At 40.5% G+C, this 24,999-nt stretch overlaps 1 protein-coding gene across 2 annotated transcripts; it reads right to left on the bottom strand.

Moving 5' to 3' along the window:
• Positions 1–19,860: 19,860 nt before the first annotated feature.
• On the bottom strand, positions 19,861–24,754 carry LOC148037908 (uncharacterized). 2 transcript variants are annotated; one of them, XM_087676911.1, is made up of 2 exons: positions 21,281–24,754; positions 19,861–21,200 (listed from the first exon to the last, which is right to left on the bottom strand). In XM_087676911.1, exon 1 carries the CDS (start codon positions 24,593–24,595, stop codon positions 22,421–22,423), a length of 2,175 nt encoding a protein of 724 aa, XP_087533037.1. In that variant the 5' UTR covers positions 24,596–24,754; the 3' UTR covers positions 19,861–21,200; positions 21,281–22,420. The 2 variants fall into 2 exon arrangements, with proteins under 2 accessions (XP_087533037.1, XP_087533038.1); XM_087676912.1 differs by having other exon boundaries at positions 19,862–21,411; positions 21,866–24,754.
• Positions 24,755–24,999: the final 245 nt, after the last annotated feature.

Raw genomic sequence — 24,999 nt, forward strand, 5'->3', positions numbered from 1 at the left:
TATAGATTTAGAAAAGTTGATCATAATGTGGTTTGGAGACAAAGTTAGCCTCCAGTGTTTTTGGTACTTCAGGACTGGTAGGACATTTACTGGTAATATGCCCTATCTTCTTACATTTGTTGCACTTCATTTTGTCATGATATTTTTTTCAAGATGTCCCTTTTTGTGGTAGAAGGAGCATTTAGTGGATATAGTATGAACCAAGACTTGGTCACAGGCTGTTGAAGAGGATGCCCAAGTAGTGCTGCCTTCTTTGTGATTTCTTTTCTCCTCATCTAAACAAGACTGGATGGTGCTTTCCAAAGTTGGATTACGGATATTGGTAAGATAGAGTAGTTACAAGGGTTGGAAAGACCTTCTTTACAACTTTCAAGAGAATGGCAATGGCATCTTCATCATGAATTGGAGCTTGAACTAAGGCTAGCTGTGCCATGAGCCCCTTCATGTGAGAAATGAACTTACCTAGATCTTCTCCTTGTTTATACTCCAAGCTAAAAAATTCAATCTTAAGGAAAATTTTAGAGTTCTTTCCTATAGTATTGTAAATCTTTTCAAGCTCATCCCATTTCTCATTGGCAGTGGAGAGTTGGTCAATATGATGAATTAGGGACTCATCTAGATGAAGCATGATGATGGCTTGGGCTCTTTCATTGTCCTCTACATGAAGTAGGTTTGATGGATCAATAACCTTGGTCCCTTTGATGAAGGGCGAGTAGCTATGTTCCATCATTTTATACTTCACTAGTACCTACCATGGATGAAAGTCTTTTCCATCAAACTTATGGATTTGAGGTCTAATATCGGCATAAGTCATGGTCATGATAGGAAGGTTTTACCGATTGCTTTAGGCAATGGTAGTGTCTAGTCCTTTACACAATGGCCAATAAGAGCAAACCAACTGAAGGAAATGATCTATGTGTTCATAACTACCATATAGGCTTACAATTGTGTAGACTTAAAACTGCAAGGATGAGAAATGTTGAAAATCATACAAGTGGAGTACTTCAAAATAAGATTTTGGTGGTCCTTTCCTTTGGACAACCCTTGGTTTAAGTTTGATTGTCTTCATGTGTTTTAATGAAGTGAACTTTTGATTGAACTTCTGGCTCCACCCAATCTTGTGCTCTACTGGATGAGTATTTGGCTGAACAAGGCCGATCAAGAATTTCAACACTTGGAGAAGAGTCTGAGGAGATTTCAATTATATTCATATTCTTGTTTCATTATAAAGCAATAGTAACTAATGACAGCCAAATGCATTTTAGTGCTAAAGAAGCACTCATCTCAAAGTTAAGACCACTTGAGATGTTAAGTATTCATCTTGGTAAGCTTTGTGATGCCCTCCAAATGAAGACTCATCATTGACATGAAGGCCACAGATCATCCAGCGACTCTAGAGGCAGTGACTCAATGATTAAAATCACTATTGATGACAGTAAAAGATGAAAAAAAACAAGAAAGTCAAGCTTTCAAGCTTGTGGCTATGGCTACCATGACCCATAGTTAGGGTTTTGATTGCAACATCCAATAGAAAGGGAATTACCCTAAACCCTTTTAGGGAGAGATGGCACGCTAGGGAGCTAACAAAGCCCCATGGTAGCCACCCACATTGCGCCCTCGTCAATATGCATAGCAGCTCAAAATGTGTCGCTTGCAGATCTGCGACTGTTTCAAGAAAACACGCAATGTTGCCTCTTGTTGTGGACAGTGTCGGGCTTTATCTTATTGTGTTGTTGTGCCTTGAGCAAGAGAATAGATCTTCAAAAGCAACTAGGTATAGATATTGCCTCCTTTCCTCTCCCCAAGTCCTCTAGTGAACAGGTGGTCAAGGCTAGCTATGGTGGAGAAGAATGTGAAGTGAGAAAAGTGAGATCTTCTTATGCACTAGTTCAGGATGTAGCTGAAGGAAGCTTGCTAGATCAAAGATGGATCTAATACCATGTTGAAATATCAAAGTGAGAGCATGAGAGTGTGCACAAGAGAGAGAGAGAGAGATAGCTCAAGTACAAGAAGAAGATCTTGCTTAGTGAGTTATTCAAAGTACAACTAGTACACTCTCCTCTATATTGAGAGTGACTTTAGGTTGTCTATATAGCCTTTGGATGGCTAGGATTAGGGTTTCTCCCTACCCTCCGGTTCATTCACCCAGCTACCTTTATCCATCCTTGCATATATAGGGTTCACATACCTATCTCTCAACAATAATATCACCCCTCCAAACTACTTCACATGCTCCAAGTGTTGCCTTTCCATGCTCAACCTTTATGCCATTCACAATTTCAAAAGCATAATACTAGATCAAATATATTATGAACACATGCTCCAAGTGTTACCTTTCTATGCTCAACCTCTATGGCATTCACATTCCCAAAAGCATAATACTTGATTGAACACATTATGAATGTGGATCCCTACCATGAAAGATTGAATACATTATGAATGTGGATCCCTACCATGAACTACTTCACATGCTCCAAGTGTTGCCTTTCCATGCTCAACCTTTATGGCATTCACAATTTCAAAAGCATAATACTAGATCAAATATATTATGAACACATGCTCCAAGTGTTACCTTTCTATGCTCAACCTCTATGGCATTCACATTCCCAAAAGCATAATACTAGATTGAATACATTATGAATGTGGATCCCTACCATGAACTACTTGCCTAATTTTGACCTTGTATGCAAAGCACAACTTTGCATCATAGATGAAGTAGAGTGTAGAGGCAAGCTCAACCACCAACACCCATGGATTCCTTATTGTTCAAGCATTTCAAGCCGAGCACTAATGGTTGCCTCTCACATAGCCAACGCACTATCTTTCTCTACAAGTGTAGTGAGCTTATCTCCATGCCCAATCGAGTTGCCTCCTCTCCCAAGCACTCCGATAGCTCCATGATCCAAGTGCAAGCTTCAAGTGAACTTGATCCTCAAGCTCCACGCTCCAAGCTCCATTGTCGCGATCAAGAGAAGAGAAGAGAAGAAGATGGAGAGCTTCTCCACCACGGTCCCTCACCCTCACACACTCACTCCCTCACACTCTCACACTCCCTCTCTCAACAAGCACAAGCTCAAGCAAGAAAAAACAAGAAGAAGAAGAAGAGGAGAAGGAGGAGAGCTACTTTTGGCCACACATGAGAATGAGCTTCTCATTCACTTTTCAACTTTATATACAAAACCCTAACCATTATTCCCTTTGGACAGTCATCCCCTTTTTGGTCCCCGGGCTTGGCCCATTCCTCCAATCCTTCTCCTCTTCCCTATTGGCATGGCTTCAACCCATGCCTCTAACCATTTACAATTTGCATGGTCGGTGCTCTTTTATAAAATAAATCATGATGCGCCTTGTGCTCTTTTACAGAAGTATTAACTTGTGCTTTTTCTTGTATACCTCTCTCCTTGATTTAGGATTTTTTTGCACTTCTTGTGTTTCCAGATTTTTCTTGGCGCACCTTCGTCTTCCATTTCACTTTTGTCTTGGCCTTGTCTTCTGCTTTTGATTTTCTAGATTTTCTACCTTGTTCGTCTGAGGGTTAACATTACCCCCTCCTAGACGAGTGCCAGTTCTATGGCACTCTCCGTTGTAGGTAGCCGGCTTTGGCATGCACTGAAGACGTGGGTGGAAGGGGTTGGTGTGGTTTGTTGTGGAGGAGTTTTGGTGGTGGTGTGGATGAAGGTCGTTGGTGGCACTTTGTTGGCCTGATTGGCTAGTGATAGGGTTATTGTAGTTGGTGATGGGGCTATTCTTTGTTGGGAGTTTTACTCATGGCTAGCACAGGTGTTGGTGTTCTAGGGATTTTGCGTGTGATGATTCTTTGGTGGGCTTGCATGATGATAAAAAGGATAAGAGTTCCGAGTTGAGTGTTGATGAAGAACATATGGTACTTTCTTTGGAGTCTTCAATACATGCAATTGAAAACCTCTCATATGGTCTCTCCCTAGCGGTTAGTGCTAGTCTTCTTATTATGCACAAAACGTAGTTTGATTAGTTTGGGAGACAGCTCGAACTCTAAGAAAGCTGAGAGTATTGTCATGCACTTGAGGACCCAAATTGTGTATAGATTGTGGTGTAGATATTGTGTGAGTGTACGTGCATACTTAGATATTACGTAGTTAGAAGACTGCTAGTCTAGTTCCTTATAGCAATGTGTGGATGAAGCAAGGATTCAATGGGGTGGAAAAATTTATTGATGTTGAGGAGAAGTACACTTGGAGGCTTCTTGAGACATCATTTGTGATTTGGACAACATGAAGTAGCATAATTGAGCTCATTGACACCTTAGCTTTTGGTAGAGATGGTGGCTACTTGTAGTGTTTGAAGAGTACTGTATACTTTTCATGGTCTTTCATGCCTTGCTCACCACTATTGATTGCGATGGTACTGAGATGGAGTGTAAAAAAGAATCATACAAATGGTACTGAGATGGAGTGCAAAAAAGAATCATGCAAATGGTTCAGGGTGACAGGTCGAGATGAGCTCCCTAGGTATGTCCTGCCCTTGATGTGCCCTGAACAATTGTGGGGGATGTGTAAAGGGCTAAGGGACTAGGAACAGAGCCAACCGACCAAGGTCACTGGATATACCTAGTTTCAGGACCCCTAGATGCGTGCTGTGATCATGGTTGCTTTTTTTTTTTAATCTCTTTTTTGTTGCTTTTTTTTTCAATAAAATGAATACAATCAATGCAATACATTAAGGCTATCTAATGTGCAAATCGAATACTGTATGCATGAATAGTGAATGCCAAAAGGTTCCCAAGAACAAAGAACTCTACAAACCTTCATAATTTTAAGTAAAAAGTAAAAGGAAATTTGTATGACATGAGACAAAAAGACAATTTGGGTGCAATATCCCCCCATGCCTTGTGTGGGTGCTTCACAAGGTATGTATTTATAGGTTTATTTATCTTTAAGCTAAAAAATAGCCCACTTTACAAATAGCATGCTTTTGCTTTTGTGTTTGCCCAAATATAGAGTAAGGTATTTGGACGTCCAAGGGATGTGCCCAAATACAAATATCAAATAAAAAAATATTTAACCGAGTGTCTTTGCGCATATAAGATAATAAACGTTTTGTCAAGCGCTTTTAATAAATAAGTACGCTTGAATAAATATTGCCACTACGCCTTTAGTGATAAGGCGCATGCCCATCAAAAATAGTAATTCTTTTAGGCATTTGGATTCACGTCATCCCCCGGTGCTACCCAATGCCATTACCATCTATGGCTCTACACATCAACTGAAGCATTCACAATTGTTAGAAAATAATAAAATCCAACAAAAGTGAATACCTAGCAGTCTTTAACTAAAATAATTAAATAGGTTGGAGCTCCATGGTCCTGACCTTAATTTAATTCGAGTGCACACTCTAAACTTGTAAACGTCTATTAATTTAATATGTATTTTACGAAATTATCTACGTGTACATTAAATTAATCTAACATCCAAAAAGGACATGCATCCCCGTCAGCTTCTCACACAAGGAATCCACCTCTGTACGAGTCCTGACAAATAAATATAATCAAAAAATCCACCATGGAATATGCCTCTTGGCATCATATCCCCGGGTTGGGATAGCAATTGTCCCCAATTGCTATTAGCTCAATGTGGAGCAAGTAGTGAGGGGTAAGCACTTAGGTTGTGGGCGTGCATCCATAGGGCCTCTTCAACATGATGATTTTTAAACTTAACCAAATACCTCAAATATCTACGGACAATTCTACTAGTCATAAAATCAATGTCTAGAAGAGTTTCAGGTTCAAGGATTTCAGTTTATTCTTCTAACAAAGAAGGATTTTCATAGACAAGGCGGATAGGTAGTTGGCCTTTAAAAGATCATAACAAACTACTATGAAAAGTATTATGAATCTTCCAATGTTTGGGTAGTTCTAATTTAAATGCATTGTCATTGATCTTGTGAATTATTTTGAAAGGTCCATAAAACCTAGGTACTAATTTAACAACAGGGTGTTCCTCAACACTTTGCAATCTTCTCTTTTCAATACGTAACCAAACATAATCACCAATATTGAAACTCATGGCTTGTCTTTTTTTATTAGCTTGTTTAGTATATGATTGATGGGCTTTCGTAATCATGTCTTTAACTTGAGCAAAAATAGTAGCATGTGTATTGGCAATATCATCAACACCTTTAACTTTATTTGACAATGATATGACAAGTGTAGACAATCTATGTTCATAAATGATTTGAAAATGTGCCTTATGAGTAGTTGTGTGTGGTGTATTATTGTAACAAATTGAAGTAGATACACTTATCTGTCCCAGGTTTGTGATTTTAAATTTGTGTATGCATACAAAAGATCTAGAATAGTACTATTAGTAGCTTATGTTTTCCTATTGGTTTCAGGATGGAATGCAGATGAGACATCAATCTTAGTACCGAAATTAGCAAACAAAGTAGTCCAAAAATTATTACAAAATCTAGAATCATGATCAAAAATAATAACTTTTGGCAAACCATGATTAGTGAAAACAATCTTCAAAAACGATTGTGCAACTTGAGATCCAATTAATGTTTTCTTACATGGTAGAAAATATGATTGTTTGCTAAATCGATCTACTATAGTCCAAATCATATCATGAATAGCTTGTGTATTAGGCAAACTAGTTATAAAATCCATTGAAATATGTTCCCATGAACGGTCATAAATCGATAAAGACATTAACAAACCATATTGCTTACCATGGTGTCGCTTGACTCTTTGGCAAATTAAACAATCAAAAAGAAAGTTAGAAATATTAGATTCCATTTGCGACCAGTAAAAATCTTCAACGAATGTTCTTAAAGTGGTAATAATACCTCTATGACCTTGATATGGAGAATAATGAATTTCGTGCAATACAAATTATCTGAATTGAACAGTGACACACAATCTTTTCTCATAAAACATAAATCCATCAGAATAAGATAAAGCATCAATTGAAATCTAGTTATTAGCAACTAATTTATTCCAATCAGCTTGAAAATTGGGATCATGGTCATAGGTATCCTTCATAGGAGTAAGGGAATCAAAAGATAGAACGGAAATATTATAGATACTTGGTCTTCTACTCAAGGTATCAACAACAACATTTTCTCTTCCTGGCTAATATTGGATAAGTTGATGAAAACTTTGAATGAAAGCAACCCATTTAATATGATGGTCAGAAATTTGTGGCTGACTAAGGAGATGTTTGATACTTTGATGGTTAGTTTTAATCATAAATTCAGATCCCATCAGATAGTGTTTCCATTGACATAAGGCTTGAACTACAGCTAACAATTCTTTATCATAAGTGGAATACTTCAACTCAGAAGGTTTAAGTTTGCAACTAGAATAGGCTATGGAATGTGAATCTTGTATGAGGACAGCTCCTATTCTTGATCCGCTAGCATCAATGACTACTAGGAAGAATGGACGATTAAAATCAGGTAATTGCAAGACATGTGCATTTGTTAAAGCATGTTTCAACAAATCAAAAGACTTTTGTTGGTTGTCAAACCAACGATACACAACACCTTTCTTTAACAATTTCGTCAAAGGCAATGCAAGTAATGAAAAAAATTTCACAAATTTTCTATAAAAGCTGGCAAGGCCTAAGAAAGAACATAACTCATGTACATTTTTAAAAATTTACCAATTCAAAATTACCTCTATCTTTTTAGGATCAATGTGAATACCATCGAAAGAAACAATGTGACCTAAGTATTCAATCTGGGTTTGGAAAAATTCACTCTTATCAAGGTTTGCATATAATTGATTCTCTTTCAATAATTTGAAAGCCAAAGATAAATATTCACAATGCTCATTCTCATCCTTACTAAAAACCAATATATCATCAAAGAAAACAATGACACAATTCTAATACTTCAAAAATATACGATTCATCATACGACTGAATGTAGTTGGTGCATTGGTCAATCCGAAAGGCATAACAAGAAATTCATAATGACCAAACTGAGTTCTAAATGCAGTCTTAAAAATGTCAAGTGTATCCATGCATACTTGATGATATCTAGATTTGAGATCTATCTTGCTAAAAACAATGGCCCCTTGTAGTTTATCCATGAGATCGTCTACCCTAGGGATCGAATATTATTCTTAATAGTGATTTTGTTTAGGGCACAATAGTCAATGCACATCCTATAGACATTATTTTTCTTCTTAACTAATAGGATATGTGCACCAAAAGGAGAACTACTGGGCCTAATGATTCCTCTGTTCAACAGTTCCTCAACTTGTGCTTGGATTTTTTTCTATTCAATCTGATTGTGTCTATAAGGTGCTTTACATGGTGGTTGAGAACCTAGGATTAAATTTATTTTATGGTCTTCAAGACGTGTAGGTGGTAAACTAGGTGGTAAATCAACAATAAAACAATCTTTAAATTGTGAAAGAAATTATGCATGCCTAAGATGCATCAGACTTTACTTAGCTTCAATTTCATTCACCCATACTAAATATGATTTACTACCTTTTCGCAATGCACATTTAGCTTGTGTGTGACTAAGCATTGGAAAATTATCAAAGGTGTGCAATCCATGTAATGTGATTTGATTTTCATTAAAATGAATTTTCATAGAATGTGTGAAATAATATATGTTAGGGTTATATTTGTGACGCCAAGACATTCCTAAAATAATATCACTAGCTTGCAAAGGCGTAACCAAGAAATTTCCACGCTCAACATAATCATTGATTTTAATCTCTAAATCATGCACTTCTTGTGTACCATTGTATCTAGTGCCTAAGAATGTATCCTTTATGCAATAATGAGTTGAAACAGTAGATAAATTCAATTCTTTTACCAACTTTGCGGAAATAAAATCATGCGTGCTTCTATCATCATGCAAAATAATCTTTTCTTGACCTTGCACAAAACATTTCATTATTAATTTCGAATGAGAATTTGGCATACCTGGTAAAGTATCTGAAGCATCGCTGATATTATCATCTTCAATGAAGTTTGACATATCTTCATGGTCCTCATCATCAGTTGCTCCCAAATGATTGATTTAAACAGCTTGCTTCTTGGACTGACAGTTCACTGCTAAAAGTGTCCAGGATGATGACACTTGTAGCAAACCATAAGCTTTGCTTTGGAGACATTGTTGGTAAGGACTGAAAGTTTAGGTATATTGGGATTTGGCTGGAGGGAAGGCTTAGGATTTGAATTTGTATTTGATGGTAAAGCAAGAGGTCGAGTCCAGGGTTTACGAAAAGAAGAAGGAGCAAAGCGATTTTGATTGAATCTTCGAAAGTTAGAGTTGAATTGCTTTGTACCAAAGTTACTATTAACCAAAAATTGTTGTGATCGCTTTTCTCGTCCATGAATTTTATCCTCCACATCGTGCACTAAAGAAATCGCATCCTCCAAAGTCTTTGGCTTGAACATATTCACTTTCGCATAGAAGTGACCAAGCAAACTGGACATATACTTGCACTTGTGGGTTGCCTCAGGAACATCTTCAAGCATTTAAAGTTGAAGTAAGGCACTCCAAAAACGCTTAGTGTATTGCAGGATGGATTCCCGATCTCTTTATTACAGGAGATCCCACTGTTTGATAGCTTTCTCATGGAATTAAGGCGGAAGGAAATTTTGCAAAAATTTCTTTTGAAAGGCTTCCTAAGTAGAGGAACAATCAACACTCTTACGGGACAATAGTCCACTATAACGATGCTATGTCTGCTAGATGATTAGTAACGCATTTAAGTTTATCTTTTTCAGCATATTGCTCTTCACGAAAATTGTCGCCAAACTGACTAATGAAAGCAAGAATAATTTTGCCATCACTTTGCCCATTAAAAGTGTAAAATTTATCTTGGCATCTTTCCTAAGAGCTTGTGCATCGAGCATTGCATCAATAGTACGTCGAACGATATCTTTAGGTTGTTGCGCTCCATCTTGATCGGCAGTGGATTGTTGAAGTGTAGCCAATTGTGCTTGTAAGTTTTGACGTTCCCTTTGCTCTTCTTAAAGCTACATCATGATTAGATCCAATTTTTATTCCATAGTCGGCTCTGGTAAATCGCCTTTGCCCATAAAATCGTCCATGTTATGATCCGGCATCCTGGACTTGATCGAGGATCCGTCACTCGTCTTCTAGTCACGTATGAATAAGGTCACCACAAACTTGCTTTGTTTATTAGTATGCCTTTGCTTTTACGATCTTGCTTTTCTTGGGTACGAAAATTGAAAACGGACCTCTTCCAAGAAAAATAGTCTTCCTCATAGACTGCGCATGACAGCCTACTTGCTGTAAATCCGTTAAGCCAAGTTGCAAGTGGAAACAGGGGCTTACTAAAACTTCAAAACCGGTTCAGGAGTACCACAGTATGAACACCCACTATATAAGAGATTGATAATTAAAATTTAAGCTTTAGATTAAGCTTAATAGCTTAAAGCTTTTAAAAATCTTAATGAACTTGACAAATTCGGCACAGGATGACAGTATAGATTCGTTGGAATCGCCGCCCATGAGTACATGCCGAATTACTTGTTTGAAGAGTTTAGAGCTTAAGCTCTCTAAGCTTAAGCATTAAGCTTAACAATTCCCATAACATCAATTGCTTTCTTTGTGAGAAAAAACAACTCGACAAAGGGGCTTCGCAAGTGGTCCTCCGCTTGCTGCTATGAGAGGTTCTTCGTAATCAGAGGGTACATCATGGGGTTCTTCACCGCTATGAACACGCCTATGTTGTCAGTTTGTTGTGAGACAGTCTGTAGAGCCCGTTCGTTCCAAGAGCTTCGCCTTCGCGTGAGATAGTAAGCCATTGAAAGCTCTTGATCTCAGCTTCGCTTTGATACCACTAGTGCATAAATTGGATGTTGTATGTGTGCGTAGTGAATGCCGAAAGGTCTCCAAGAACAAAGAACTCTACAAACATTCATAATTTCAAGTAAAAAGTAAAAGGAAATTTGCATGACATGAGACAAAAAGATAAATTGGGTGCAATCTCCCCCCATGCCTTGTATGAGAGTTTCACAAGGCATGTATTTATAGATTTATTTATCTTTAAGCTCAAAAATAGTCTACTTTACAAATAACATGCTTTTGCTTTTGTGTTTGCCCAAATATAGAGTAAGGCGTTTGGACATCCCAAAGTCGGACTGTGCCCAAATACAAATATCAAACAATGAAATATTCAACCGAGCGCCTTTGCGCAAACAAGATAATAAATATTTTTGTCAAGCACTTTAATAAATAAGCGCGCTTGAATAAATATTGGCACCACGCCTTTAGTAATAAGGTGTGCGCCCATCAAAATAGTAATTCTTCTAGTCATTTGGATTCACGTCATCGTCTGGTGCTACCCAACGCCATTGCCGCACCTGCTCTACACATCAACTAAAGCATTCACAATTATTAAAAAATAATAAAACCCAACAAAAGTGAATACCTAGCAGTCTTCAACTACAAAATAATTAAATAGGTTGGAACTCTGTCCTAACCTTAATTTAATTCGAGTGCGCACTCTAAACTCGTAAATGTCCATTAATTTAATATGTATTTTACGAAATCACCCTCTATGGAATCACCCACTTGCACATTAAATTAATTTGATGCCCGAAAAGGACAGGCGTCCCTATCAGCTTCTCGCACAAGAAATCCACCTTGTGTACGAGCCCCTACAAATAAATATAATCACGGAATCCACCATGGAATATGCCTCCTGGCATCACTATCAGCCTTTCATTTGGATTGAGAAATGTCGAGATCCAAAGGCTGTGAAAAATGGATATTACAAATATGATTGTGTTACTAGCCTCGATGCTAGAGGAACAATTGTTGAGATGAAGAGATACACTTGAGATTTTGCAAACCTCTTCGTAACATGTGAGACATGGAAATAATCGAGGTAGCAACTGGAGTGAGCTGTGCATGGACAAGGGATAGAGCATCTGGCGAATTGAATCATGTTGATGAGGAAACGTTTGTCATTGTTGGGAGTGTGGCTCCTACCCGGATATAGAGTTTGGCTAAGAAAGAGAGAGTAGCCAATGTTTATGCTTTAAGCCACGCTCACATGCAATGTGTGCTTTCTGTAGGGGTGATTTTCTCTTCTGTAGGGCTTACGTCATGGCTCTTTGTTTCTTGGTATTTTTGCCACTTTCTCCATGATGGTTCTTTGTGGGGTTGGTGATCTTGTGGTGACTTGGATATTGAACGCTTTCGTACAGAGACTTGTGTCATCCTACATTCACTTGGCAACTCGTGAAAATACATGCAAGTCATATGCTTCAACCATAATGAATGTGTGCATCTCAAAGAGACGTCACTTATCTAAATCCTATAGTGTTGACTTCGATGCACATCACCTATGCTTGATTATCATTGCTTATGTGTGTGTTGTCTTTGCTTCTTTTGGTATTATTTATACACAGTCACAAAACACATTGTTTATTTATATACACGTTTATGAATCCATGTCACTTCGTGAGGATAAAAACCACTTGTAGAACTCGGTATTGTACTGGAGTGGGGCATACATATCTAGTAATCGTAGCAACCTACTCAGTAACAACAAATATTTTGCAACATTGAGTAGCATGGTGCCTTGTCTGAGTCTACTAGAAACATGCAGCTCCTCAGTGAGAATTTTATCAATCAGAGAGTTCTCTTGGCTAGTTTCAACTAAGTCCATACCCCGAATAGTAGTCAGTACTCAAAAGGAAGTTGGTGCCACATAGATGGAGTCTCTTTGAGACCCGCCATTAAGCCAGTTGCTACTCTAAGATGGTCATAATCTGGGCTCTGAGTTTGACCATACTAGCGCAGTTTTCAAACCAATATTTTTCAAATTGACTTCGACCCTCTAATTGTCGCTTTAGTTGCTCTATCTTTAAGAGATTTGGTTGGCAAAGCACTTCGTTGAATGTCACAATTAAGCATAGTTCATTGACTTCCTCGTCAGAGATAAGTTGCATGCGTTCATATAGAAGTTTGTCATACTACTCATTGAGATGTTCTTGCTCTTCCCAAGATAGCGGATATGACAAATATTCCTCAAGCTACTCCCTAGGGAATGTGCCCATGTCCACAAGGACGTAGGCACGTGTAAATAATTTGAGTTTAGCCTCCAACTCAGTCAAGCACTGTGTTACACTTCTATGTTCGATGAGATCTTGCTCGATTGCTATCTCATGCAAGGTTCTAGGAGTTTCCCTAGGCTTTAGCATAGCTAGGGGCTCGAGCCTAAACGAGCAAGAATGGTCAATGCTAGGATTGCTTCTGTCCTCAGGGTTTTCATGTTTCTCCTTAGGCTTTGCTGCTATTATGTCATGGTTTTCATCGGATGTTATTGGTATAGTTTCATCAACCTATTGTGATAGTATTGTATCCACTCTTGATTGGTCAAGGTAAGTTTTGTTTTGGTGGATTAAGTGTCACAAGCAACCATTGATAGTAATGGTTGCTCTGATTTATCAGAATACACAAATGTGTTTGAGGTTTCACCACTATTAGGAGAGATGGCAATGGGTTCATTCATGGGTGGACTCGGTGCTTTATTACTCAACTCTTCAACACTCTTGGTCTCAATCTTCTTGCCATCTATAGCCACTTGCAACTGCCGTTGTTTTCATTTTTTCTCCTCTTTTTCTTGGGAAATTGAGGTTATCCTTTAAAGACTCAGGACCTTGAACTAGATCACCTGTTGATGTGCTTGGTTGGGCCTTAACATTCTCTTTTTCCAATGTATCTTCATGGGACATAGATGCGGCCTGTTGAACAGCCTCGCTACGTTGTGAGGGTACAACTGTCTCTCTTTTTGGAGAGTCTGGCTCTTCAGCTTATTCCCCTCCATTTAGCTCTTCATCCGATTGCATTGGCAATTTCTCCTAGTCTAGGCGTTTGCTCTAGACTCTTGTCCTTACCCATTGGAACATGCATCCATTGCTTCTTATCAGAATGTGTGCTGTGTTTAGAGTTGTTTTTCTCTTATTCTTGGGGTTCGAGTGACTCTAGTGTAGAACCAAGAGACGGTTTAGGGTTCTTACCATATAGGCTTGGACGAAACCAGTTGAAGAAGTCAGGGTTGTATTGATGGGAAGCATAGAGATCTAGGATTGTAGGGTCTTGAGTGAGGCAAAAGATGTATGTGCTAACATTAAGTACCATGCTCCCTACTCCTAGCTTGTAGCCACGTGTAGATCTTCTTCTAGAAGCAGTTTATCGTACAAGGGATGTTTTTGGACAGTGGCAGAAAGCTGGACCTCATGGGCCATTACTAACACTCTTAATGAAGTCAGCGCAATGTACGTGGGATCATCTATTGACATCCAGAGGGCTTTTCTTTGCTGAGTGAGTGTCATTAGTCGGTGGCCAATTTTGGCTGCCAAACCTTGGTTGGAGTACCATTTCTACACAAAGTTACCTTGTCCTTTCCCTTTTCATTTGATTGCTCCAAGCTTTTCCTTGTTTGTCTCACATTGAGCAATATAGAGTGAGGATATCAAGTGCAATTCTTTAGCTCTAGCTTTTGGGATGCCCTTTATGACTTCTTCAACAAGCAACTACATAGCGGGAGTAAACATGTTGTTGCTCATCCCAAGTCAGGGGCTTGGCTATGAGATTTGTGTGCTCTAGTGTTGGCCTTCTGATGTCCACATGGGCGTATGCACGTGTGATGGTGGCTGTCAGCTTGTGATCGAGTTTTATCATGCACTTCATCATTGGTTCATTAGTTAGATGCGCTATCTTTTTGGCCAATTCTTTGAGAGATTTCTCCTCGAGCCTAGGCTTTAGGTGCTTCGAAAGTGCTGGAGGTGTCAAGGATGTTGGTTGTGGCATCTCTTCTACCGATGTATTTCTAAGGACACGTTCTGCAAGGGGCATCGTCTCACGAGGCTAACTGTTGTGATTCCTAATTGGAAGTAGTAGCAGCTAGTTCAATGGACTAGCTACTATTGGTAGAATGCGGTGTCAAGTCCTTAGGCAAATCAGGAGTGGTCGTGTCTTTTGTTGCCCTTTGCACATTCACTTGTGTAGATCAAGCATCAATTGAGCTAGTCACGGTGGATTGCACACGCATATCCTTAGGTTGAGAATTAGAGGTGGTGTCATGTCCCGCACCTTGGACATTTGAAAGCTCGGATGGAGATAAAGATTGGGATTGAGCAGTTGCACTTGACGACTGTTGTTATGCTTCCTATGTCCATTTAGGAAAAGAGGGTGTCGAAGATTTGAGACTCTTAGGTGGACTTGGCACTGGTTGAAAGATTTGCTCATGGCTATTAGGTGATTTTGCCATTTGCTTTGTTGAGCAATCAGCCTTATCATGAACAGCATTGTGCGTGTGGTGCTTATTATCCTCTTGGGAAGTCAAAAGCTCCTTGGGCACTAGTGGTCTTTGTGTACACTCAACAGTTACATCTGATATCCACCTGTTAAGCACGCTAGGCTGAGAATCTACCTTTCAAATAATCATGTTTGGTTTCTTGATTTCAATCGTGAGAGGCTCAATCACCCCAATGTTTTCGACTCAAGACTTGGATCTTCATTTAGATTTCCTCCTACGCTTCTTCGCTTTTAATACAATCTGGCCTTCAATTGATAGAGGTGATTTAGCCGAGGTTTTGGTATCCAAATCCATCAATTACTTGTGTAATACCCTTGAGCACGTAGCAACATTTTGGATATCCATCACGGCATTGTGTTGGCTCTCCATCGATACCTTCATCTATAAGGCTTGGGCTTCTTTTGTGGTCTTCTACGATATTTGTAAGTCCAAAGCCTATCATTGGCATTGTCTCCTAACCTTCTTGTTTCAAGCATGGCCTTACTCATTGGTTCTCTGTGTTCAACATGCACTTGTATCAACTCTTTCAACAAGTCATTGCTCTCGTTACTAGATGTTTGTGTGGTATGGCCTTTTTGCCCTTGTTGGCTAGATTGGCCCATCGAGATTCTAGGGTCTCTGGTTGTCTTTGTTTGGGTATGGGCTTTTGGTTGTTTTGCAAGTGAGAATCTCTGCTTGTGTAGAGCCATTACTACACTAGGATCTAATTTGGAGGACCTGTCCACGGCGTGCATTGTCTCTTCAACCTACTTGGGGAAGGTGCAGAGGGGGCAAAGCCCCTCTGTGGGGGGGGGAGGGGGGATAGTCCCCCTCCGCTCCGCAGGGCCGTTACGCTAAATACCATATGCGATTTGAAGGACTATTCGTAGCCAAGTTTTAAACCCCCTCCCCCGACGGCCCGCAAGGCCATTACGCTAAATACCACATGGGATTTGAATGACCATTTATAGCCAAGTTTCGAACTACTTGCACTAGATTTCAACCCAATGATGGATCTACGATGTGCTTTTGGCACTATACGATCTCTGGTTCAGTTTCAAGGGTTAGATGTGTCAAATTTGTATTCTGTTCACCTATCCGATTTTGATAATTTTCTGTCTGATTCTCAAGAGTCCAATTATCAAAATCAGACATCCAATTTTGGATTGGTTCAATCGACCGATCGGATAGTCTAAGTCGAAGTGGTCGGTAGGTCTGATTCTGTAGTCTGATTTGGATTGGTCCAATTTTTGTGCATCTAATTCTAAGAATCCAATTCTAGGAGTCTGATTCTAAGAATGGGATGTCTGATTTGACATGTGTCCAATTTGGAGTGTCCGATTCTGGATAGTTCAATTTTGGAAGTCCAATTCTAGAAGCAGATCGCGTCCGATTCCGCTGGCACATAAACAACGGCAACGAAAATCGCTTTGGGGCAACAATTTTTTGCCACCCCCGCAAGCAAGATTCTCTAGAATCCAAGGGTAGATACATAGAAAGGTTTCTACACACCTGATCCCAGCAAAAAACTCATGTGGTTGCCGACCAATTCGAAGGAAGCTCCAAGTGTGTGTGTGTGTGTGTGTGTGTGTGTGTGTGTGTGTGTGTGTGTGTGTGTGTGTGTGTCTCTCTCTCTCTCTCTCTCTCTCTCTCTCTCTCTCTCTCTCTCTCTCTCTCTCTCTCTCTCTCTCTCTCTCTCTCTCTCTCTCTCTCTCTACTACTGTAGAACCTGAAAATGAGGTCTCCCTTTCCTTCCTAGGGTCTTAGACCTTGCTGGGCTCAACCTTACTCTTCCCGATCACTCCCCGTGTAATTCTAACACCTCAAAGTACTCTTTTTTCTCATTTTTTTCCCTGTCTATACCCTATTTGGGCCTGTTTCACAACAGAAACCCCAATGCTTGTTTTCTCTTTTTTTTCCTACCCTAATGCATCCAAATCACGAAGCAGACACCTACACTACTCCAACTTGCTTTTCCAAATCCAAAAAACCAAAAACTTACTTACTAAAGCACTCAAGGCTTGAATCAGTTGATTCCGGCAACGGAACCAAAATATAGAGGTGAGCTCAAGCTCAACCACCAAGACCCACGGACTGCTTATTGTTCAAGCATTTCAAGCCAAGAGCACTAATGACTACCTCTCACATAGCTGACACACTCTCTCTCTACAAGTGTAGTGAACTTAATTCCATGCCCAATCGAGTTGCCTCCTCTTTCGAGCACTCCGATAGCTCCACGATCCAAGTGCAAGCTTCAAGCGAGCTCGATCCTCAAGCTCTACACTCCAAGCTCCATTGCCACGAGCAAGAGAAGAGAAGAAAAGAAGAAAGGAGAAGATGGAGAGCTTCTCCACCATGATCTCTCACCCTCACACACTCACTCCCTCACACTCTCACAGTCCCTCTCTCAAGCACAAGCACAAGCAAGCAACAAGAAGAAGAAAAAGAAAAAGAAGAGGAGGAGGAGAGCTACTTTTGGCCACACATAAGAATGAGCTTCTCATTCACTTTTCAACTTTATATACAAAACCCTAACCCTAATTCCCTTTGGGTGGTCATCTCCTTTTTGGTCCAGGCTTGGCCCATTCCTCCAATCATTTTCCTCCTCTTCTCTATTGGCATAGCCTCAACCCATGCCTTTAACCATTTACAATTTGCACAAGTGAGAGCCCAGCACTCTTTTACAAAATACATCATGATACGCATTGCACTCTTTTACAAAAGTATTAACTTGCTCTTTTTCTTGTGCGCTCTCTCCTTGATTTAGGACTTTTTTATACTCCTTATATTTCCATATTTTTCTCGAAACGCCTTCATCTTCCATTTCACTTTTGCCTTGGCCTTGTCTTCTACTTTAGATTTTCTAGATTTTCCACCTTATTCGTCTGAGGATTAACATAAAGTTCATAATCCATTGTGTTTTTTTCATATCCACCTAATCCACCTAATAAAGCATCAAAGTGAGATTCCCTAGGTGTTTTCAATAAACTAATTAAAGCATGAGATACTATACATATATCCATTATATGAAATAAAATTATGCATTATCCCAAAGAAAAAATTACCTTATTGTAAAATAGAATCCCTCTCAAAAAGTAGAAACACAATTTATGATGGATATGTATTTTTTAATTCACTCTTAATTTTGTAGAACAAGGTGCAAATGAGTATACACTTGTAACTAGCAATTTAACATTATTTTAAGTGACACAAACATCTGTTGTGTAAAGAAATGGTAGCATTTGTAGAGAGAGATTGTGTGTATAACAAACATGGAGAGAAGTAAACTTAGAAACTCCAAAGAAAATAAATAAAGAATGATGAACATTAAATCATGTTGATTGAATCACACTGATAGAATGGAGTTAAGCTTTGAGATGACTACACTATCTTGACCAATTAAACTGTAGCATCCAAAGAGAGTTTGCATTGTGAAGGGAATGAAACGCAATCTTTTAGGTAGTAAGATATCAAAGTAGATAAGTAAGGGCAAATATAGAGCGAGTGAAATGCAATCCTATCTTGACCAATTAAACTGTAGCACCCAAAGAGAGTTTGCATTGTGAAGGGAATGAAACGCAATCTTTTAGGTAGTAAGATATCAAAGTAGATAAGTAAGGGCAAATATAGAGTGAGTGAAATGCAATCCTCGAGGTTGTCGGAGTGAAGAAGATGACCAACAATCACCACATGCTCCAAGAGGTACAAAAAAACTAGGCACCCTATTGTAAAACAAACATAACTATAAAAATGTCTTTTGGGCAGTAAGATATCAAAGTAGATGTTGTAGAAGGACGGACAAATGTAGAGTGAGTAAAATGCAATCCTCAAGGTTGTCCAAGTGAAGAAGATGACCAACAATCACCACATACTCCAAGAGGTACAAAAGAACTAGGCACCCTGTTGTAACAACAAGCATAACTATAAAAGGGTCTATTGTAGCAAAACTCAAATTTTAACCAAATTCAAAATTGTGAAAGGGAGCTACAAGCAAAGCTAGGTAGGGGCAAGACAACTAAATGCAAATCTGCCCAAGTTGAAGATGAAATTGCGAATCCTAATTATGTAAACGCTATTGGAAAACAGTTCCGAACAGTGTGGTGGGCTGGGTGATAGCCAACTAATGATGGCAACTCAACGTTAACCACCCCATCCAAGGGAAAATGAAGAAGGAAAAAGCTTTTTGCCAAGGTGTGTAGAATATCAAACGATGAGAAGGGACCCCCTTTGAATCCCCCTCTGAGAGAGAGAGAGAGAGAGAGAGGAATCTAAAAACTCATGGATCTCAATCTTTGAAGCATCTGATGACAAAGGACATGCCACCAATGGTGTTGAAGGTATTTGGGGCTGCAATGGAGCAGAAGCCAAACAACTCCTAGACATGGCCTTCTGAACCTAGTAGAAGAGGGAGGGGTAATCCCCCATCACGCAACGGAAAATAAATTTTCTGGAACCTTGAGTGTTATTGATCTCGCAACCTTTCTTCCTCTTCGCTGCTAATCAAGAGGATCTTTAGCTCTTTGAGCACCTCTACTTTGATCTCATGTAAAGAAACAATACGATTTGCTGAGAAGAAACACAAAAGAAGAAGATGTGTGAAGAATGATAAACATTGAATCATGTTGATACAATGGAGCAAAGCTCTGAGATGATTGCACTGTCATGGCTGATCAAGCAACAACACCTGTAGGAAATCTGCACTAGGAAGGGAGCAAAATACAATCCTCCAAGCAGTAGGATATCAAAGTAGATGTTGTAGAAGGAAGGAGACATGTAAAGGGAGGGAAACACAATGGGCTGTCAGAGTGAAGATGATGACAGCAATCATTGCATGCTACAAGAGGTGCAAAATACCTAGCTGGCCTGCTACGACAGCAAACACAACCATAGAAGAGTCTGGAGTAGCAAAACACAAATCTGCCCAGGCTAAAAAGAGCCACGAGTAAAGCCGGGAAGGGGCTGGACAACAAAACACAAATCTTCCCAGGCTGAAGATGAAAAACGCAAATACTGATGATATAAACACAGGTGAGCAGCAGTCCCTAACCGTGTGGCAGGCTCGGGTGACAGCCAGTTGATGATGGCAACAGCTCCAAATGCAGTGGGCAGTGTGTAGAGTGTGCTGATGAAATAAGTCTGTGCCCTATTTATAGGCACTGAACTGTCTAGTGTAGCACCCTAGAATAAGGGCACCCAGCTTTTTTGGGGCTGTAAGTGTGAAACCAAATGGGTTTCTCAACATGTCGCTTTGAATCTTCTGCCAAATGATTAACATTGCTTTCCAGGGTCATATCTACTTCACTTGAGGATGAAGCTCCCACTCAGTATATACCAAGAATCCAGTTGATGAAACACCCCATCACAACTTCTGCGAAACTCTGGTGACCAGGCTCTGGCAACCTTTGAATCTAATCAACAACCACAAGGGCTGCAAATGGCCTGTAAGCAAACGTCTCAACAATTATAATCAGAGCCACTGGCAATACCCCCAGGAATCTCGCTACCCATGGTAGTTAGAAAGACTTGAACCCACAATTTTGTGGTTGTAGCTTTGAGCCTGAACTACAACTTGGGAGGCAGAGCATTTTTCCACCTCATGATGATCTAGTTTCTTCCTCATTTAACAAGCATAAGACATCCTCTTTGGACACCTCTTTGAGTGCTTCTCGTGTACTTTGTGGGTATACATGGCACATCAAATTGCGTCTACAAGTGTAAGATGTCCCCTTTGAACACCTCTTTGAGTGCTTCTCATGTACTATTTGTGGGCACACAATTTATGAGCACATATGTACATGGCACATTCTATCGCATCTGTCTTACCCAACAATGTCCAAGCATGTATTTTCCATTTGCAGCTTCAACTGTCCTACTTTTTGTTTCAGCTGCACCCTCCTTGTTCTGGTACAATCTCACTCTGCATACCAAAGCAGCTTTAAGTATTGATTTTAAGTTTCAGGCTATACATCTGAATGAACAGTACATCAATACACTAGCCTGACTGTGCTTAGCCACTGATCAAATTTGTCAAATATATATGAACAAACGCTTCATGAAGTAGACACCATCAGAAGAGCTGTGATAGTGTCCTCCTGAGAATGAGTCCAGAGCAAACACCCTATCTTCCTCTGCATACCAAGCAGCTTTAGATATCAAATTCAGTTTCAGCCTATACATCTGATTGAACAGTGCACCAATAGACTATGCTGACCACTTCTTAGCCATTGATTGAATTTGTCAAATATATGTGAACACACACTTCATGAATTAGACATCATCAGAGGGGCTGCGATAGTGCCCTCCTGAGAGAGTCTAGAGCAAACACACTCCACAAATACAGCAAAGACCACTTGTACACACCTGGAAACTCTCTATCCATGATACTTAAAGCGACTTGAACCCAGAATCTTTTCACTTGTAGCCTCAAGAGGCATAACCATATTGGCACCCAATATTCTATTGTAGCCTTAAGAGCCTTAACCACGTCATACATGGGGTACTACTTCATTACTAGTATATCAATCATTGTGATCAAACCAGCTCACTACACCAATAACCACACACATCAGGCAACCAACTTACCAGCGTAGTCAATACTTGCCTAGCTTGATCAATCGTGTTGGGTCACTGGATCACCAGAGTTTTTGTTATGTTGCACCATCCATACAACATGAAAATCAAATCACCTTTGACTGTACAACCTGCTGCAATCAGCCACTTCACATGGTCATCAGGGCTTTGAGACGAGCATAGGAATTGCGCACAGCAGAAAATACACAAGGTCTTTTTTCACAGGCACACAAGATAGATGGTAACGTTTCAAAGCTTTTTCTCAAAACCCTGAGCCTTTTCTCTGTTTCATTGAGTGAAACAAGACTTTCTGAGCTACCCCTCACTCAAATTACCAGAGTAACTTAAGCAGCAAAGACTCTTCAACAACATTTTACCTCCAACAGCAGCCCACTGAAATTATACAATTTCATCTGCTCATTCAACAAAATTCACACATGCTGCAGAAGCTGAAACTTACATACCACCAAACCTTGCAGACAGATGAAAAACACACTGCACCTGAAAAAGAGGTAATTTTTGATTGGACTCCTAAGCCTTAGTCAAGGGTCCCACTTTACAAAAATTTCAGTTATTAGCTGAGGTTGCAGTTGCAAGAACAGCAGGCTTTGAATTTCTTGAAGCCTTAAGTCCCTCAAATAGCAGCTTATTAGCTTCTTTCTCCGGTTCAATTCCTTTATTTCTCATAACACTCATCACATTAAACGCATCTTGTATACGTTTTGAATTACAGTAACCGCGCACAATTGCTGTGTAGAAACTAGATACAGGCTTACAGCCTTTATCCTCTATTTCATTTACAAGTGCAAGAGCCTCTTCCATTTTGCCAGAACCACAAAGGGCACGAATCAAGGGGTTGAAAGGTGCAGCATAAGGAGTGATTCCCATTTCAACCATCTCTGACAAAAGCTTACGTGGCACTTCTGCATCACCTGCTTTGGCAAAGCTATGGATCATCTTACTGTAGCTGACAACATCTGGAATGCCTATATTCCGCTTCACTTCCTTAGTGACCTTCTTGGCCTCCTCTAGCTTTCCTGCCAGACAAAGCTTGTCCACCACCACATTGTATGATACGGCATCCAATACAAGAGACCCATCATTGAAGTCACTCAAGACATCGTACACTTTGTCCACGAGGCCTGATTTGCAAGCACCTTGTATCCACGAATAGTACATTTTCAAACTTGGTGTGTGACCCCACTGCATCATCATTCTCAGGACGTGTTCAGCATCCTCATACCGATGACTCCAACAAAGGGTATCAAACATGAGCATGCTAGTAATTGGAGATGGAGTTGTTGAACAGTCTTGGGCCATCCTGAGAAAGAGCGGATATGCATCAGTGGAGTTCTCATGCACACAAAGACTGTAAATGACAAGATCAAATAAAGTGAGGCTTGACCCATCCTGCTCAGAGCTTTTGGCCACACTATCTGAAGGTGCATGTGAAGATATTACTGCCTTGCTAGGATCTTCATATGCAAAATGGTTGAGAGCACCCAAGGTAATGGCCATTGAATCTAAAGTTTGCATTGACTCAGGTGTCAGGTTCCCTTTGCAGTGCTCGTCAATGAATTTCTTAAATTGGGCAATGTTTGGCAGCAACTGCCTTGCTCTGATATCATCACACAGCTGGTCGAGAGCATCTACATGGCCCCTCTGAGAAAATGCTTTTATAACATTAGTGCAGGTGATATAATCAGGCCTGTAGCCTTTCTCATGCAGACCATATAGAAAGTTGCGAGCATCTTCAAGGTATCCAGATTGAATGAGTGCATCTATGATGGTTGTGTAGCTGACACTTCTAGCAGGAAGCTCACCTGGATGAACCAGACCTCGAGAGACCATCTCCACTAAGACCTTTGCTGCCTCTCTTGGCTCATTCACACTCAAAAAACCACCTATTAAGTTCTGGAAAGTGTCCAGGGTAGGAGTCTGTCCATCTTCATCCATCTGCTGGAACACCTGTACGGCAAGGTCAAGGCGTTTCTCTTGAGTGCAGGTATGGAGAGCACAACTCAAGTGGAAGAAGTCGGGCTGAAAGCCATAGGAGTCTTTGCAGTTTCTTATCAGTTCAATGACATCATCGACCAGGCCAGCCCAACCATATAGGCGGACAATCGACGTGAGTCTGCGTGGTGTCATAGTGCTGGATGGCTTGCGCAACTCCAGCAGAACTGAAAGGAACCCTGAGAACCGCTCCTGCTCATGCACCCAGAATTTGCACAACGACTGCAGGGTCGAAGGCTCTGGGTTGTAGGTGGGGTTCAACTTGAGGAAATGTAAGAAGATTCGGAGCGCATCCTTGGGGCTGCGGAGGCGAGAGAGGACGAGAGGGAGGTTGGAGGCCGAGAGAGGGAACTTGGCCCTGGCCAACGTAACCTCGATCGGCTCTGACGGATCCCTGCGTGACGTCAACAGAATGCGGCAAGCATTGTCCAGCTCTGAAGTAGGGCCCCCTCCTCCCACTGGCCACCTACTGGTACCCGTCATGCCACGGATAACACCGGGTGAGGTGACGATTCTGCGATAAGCATGTGGGTAGGAGGGTGAGGAAGATGACGACGACGACGAAGCACCCTCAGCAGGCGCTGCTGCCCCCTCCATCTCGAAGGATGCATGCTGCTGCTGCGATTGATCGAGAAAAGACGCGGACGATGAACAAGCCCGCTGCTGATGCTGCAAGCGTCTGAGACGATCGCGACCATGATGAAGACGAAAGCCGCGAGCTACCCCCATTTCTCTTTCTGCGTTTCTCTCTCTTCTTCCCTCTAGTTGTACCCTAATCGAAGTCTACATGACCGTGAGAACCAATCCTCCCCGCCAAGGGTCCTCCGCAGAGCCAGTATGCCTCCAATGTTGGGAATTGGCGAGGATGGATACACTCACCTGGTAAGAGGGCCCTTCGCATATAGGTTGTGGCCATGGCCTTGTCCATTAATTGCTCTCTCATTTTGACGTTCACACTCACACATAGCTTATGCTTATGATTGACTACATTCACACACAGCTTATGCATATGACCAACTATGGTCATAAGCGAAGCAACAATGGTTCACCCGTTTTGACATGGTTGTGGACTCATGGAAGGCTATTGTGCTAATCGGAAAACATTGGGACACGTGTCATTTCCTACATTGGAT

Source organism: Lygodium microphyllum, chromosome 4, assembly GCF_053477565.2.
Source record: "Lygodium microphyllum isolate KBCC chromosome 4, Lygodium_microphyllum_v1.1.10, whole genome shotgun sequence".
In the NCBI taxonomy this organism is placed as follows: Eukaryota; Viridiplantae; Streptophyta; class Polypodiopsida; order Schizaeales; family Lygodiaceae; genus Lygodium; species Lygodium microphyllum.

What these genes read in the sequence shown, in the direction of transcription:
- LOC148037908 (XM_087676911.1), bottom strand. Translation starts at nt 24,595, where the DNA reads ATGGGGGTAGCTCGCGGCTTTCGTCTTCATCATGGTCGCGATCGTCTC.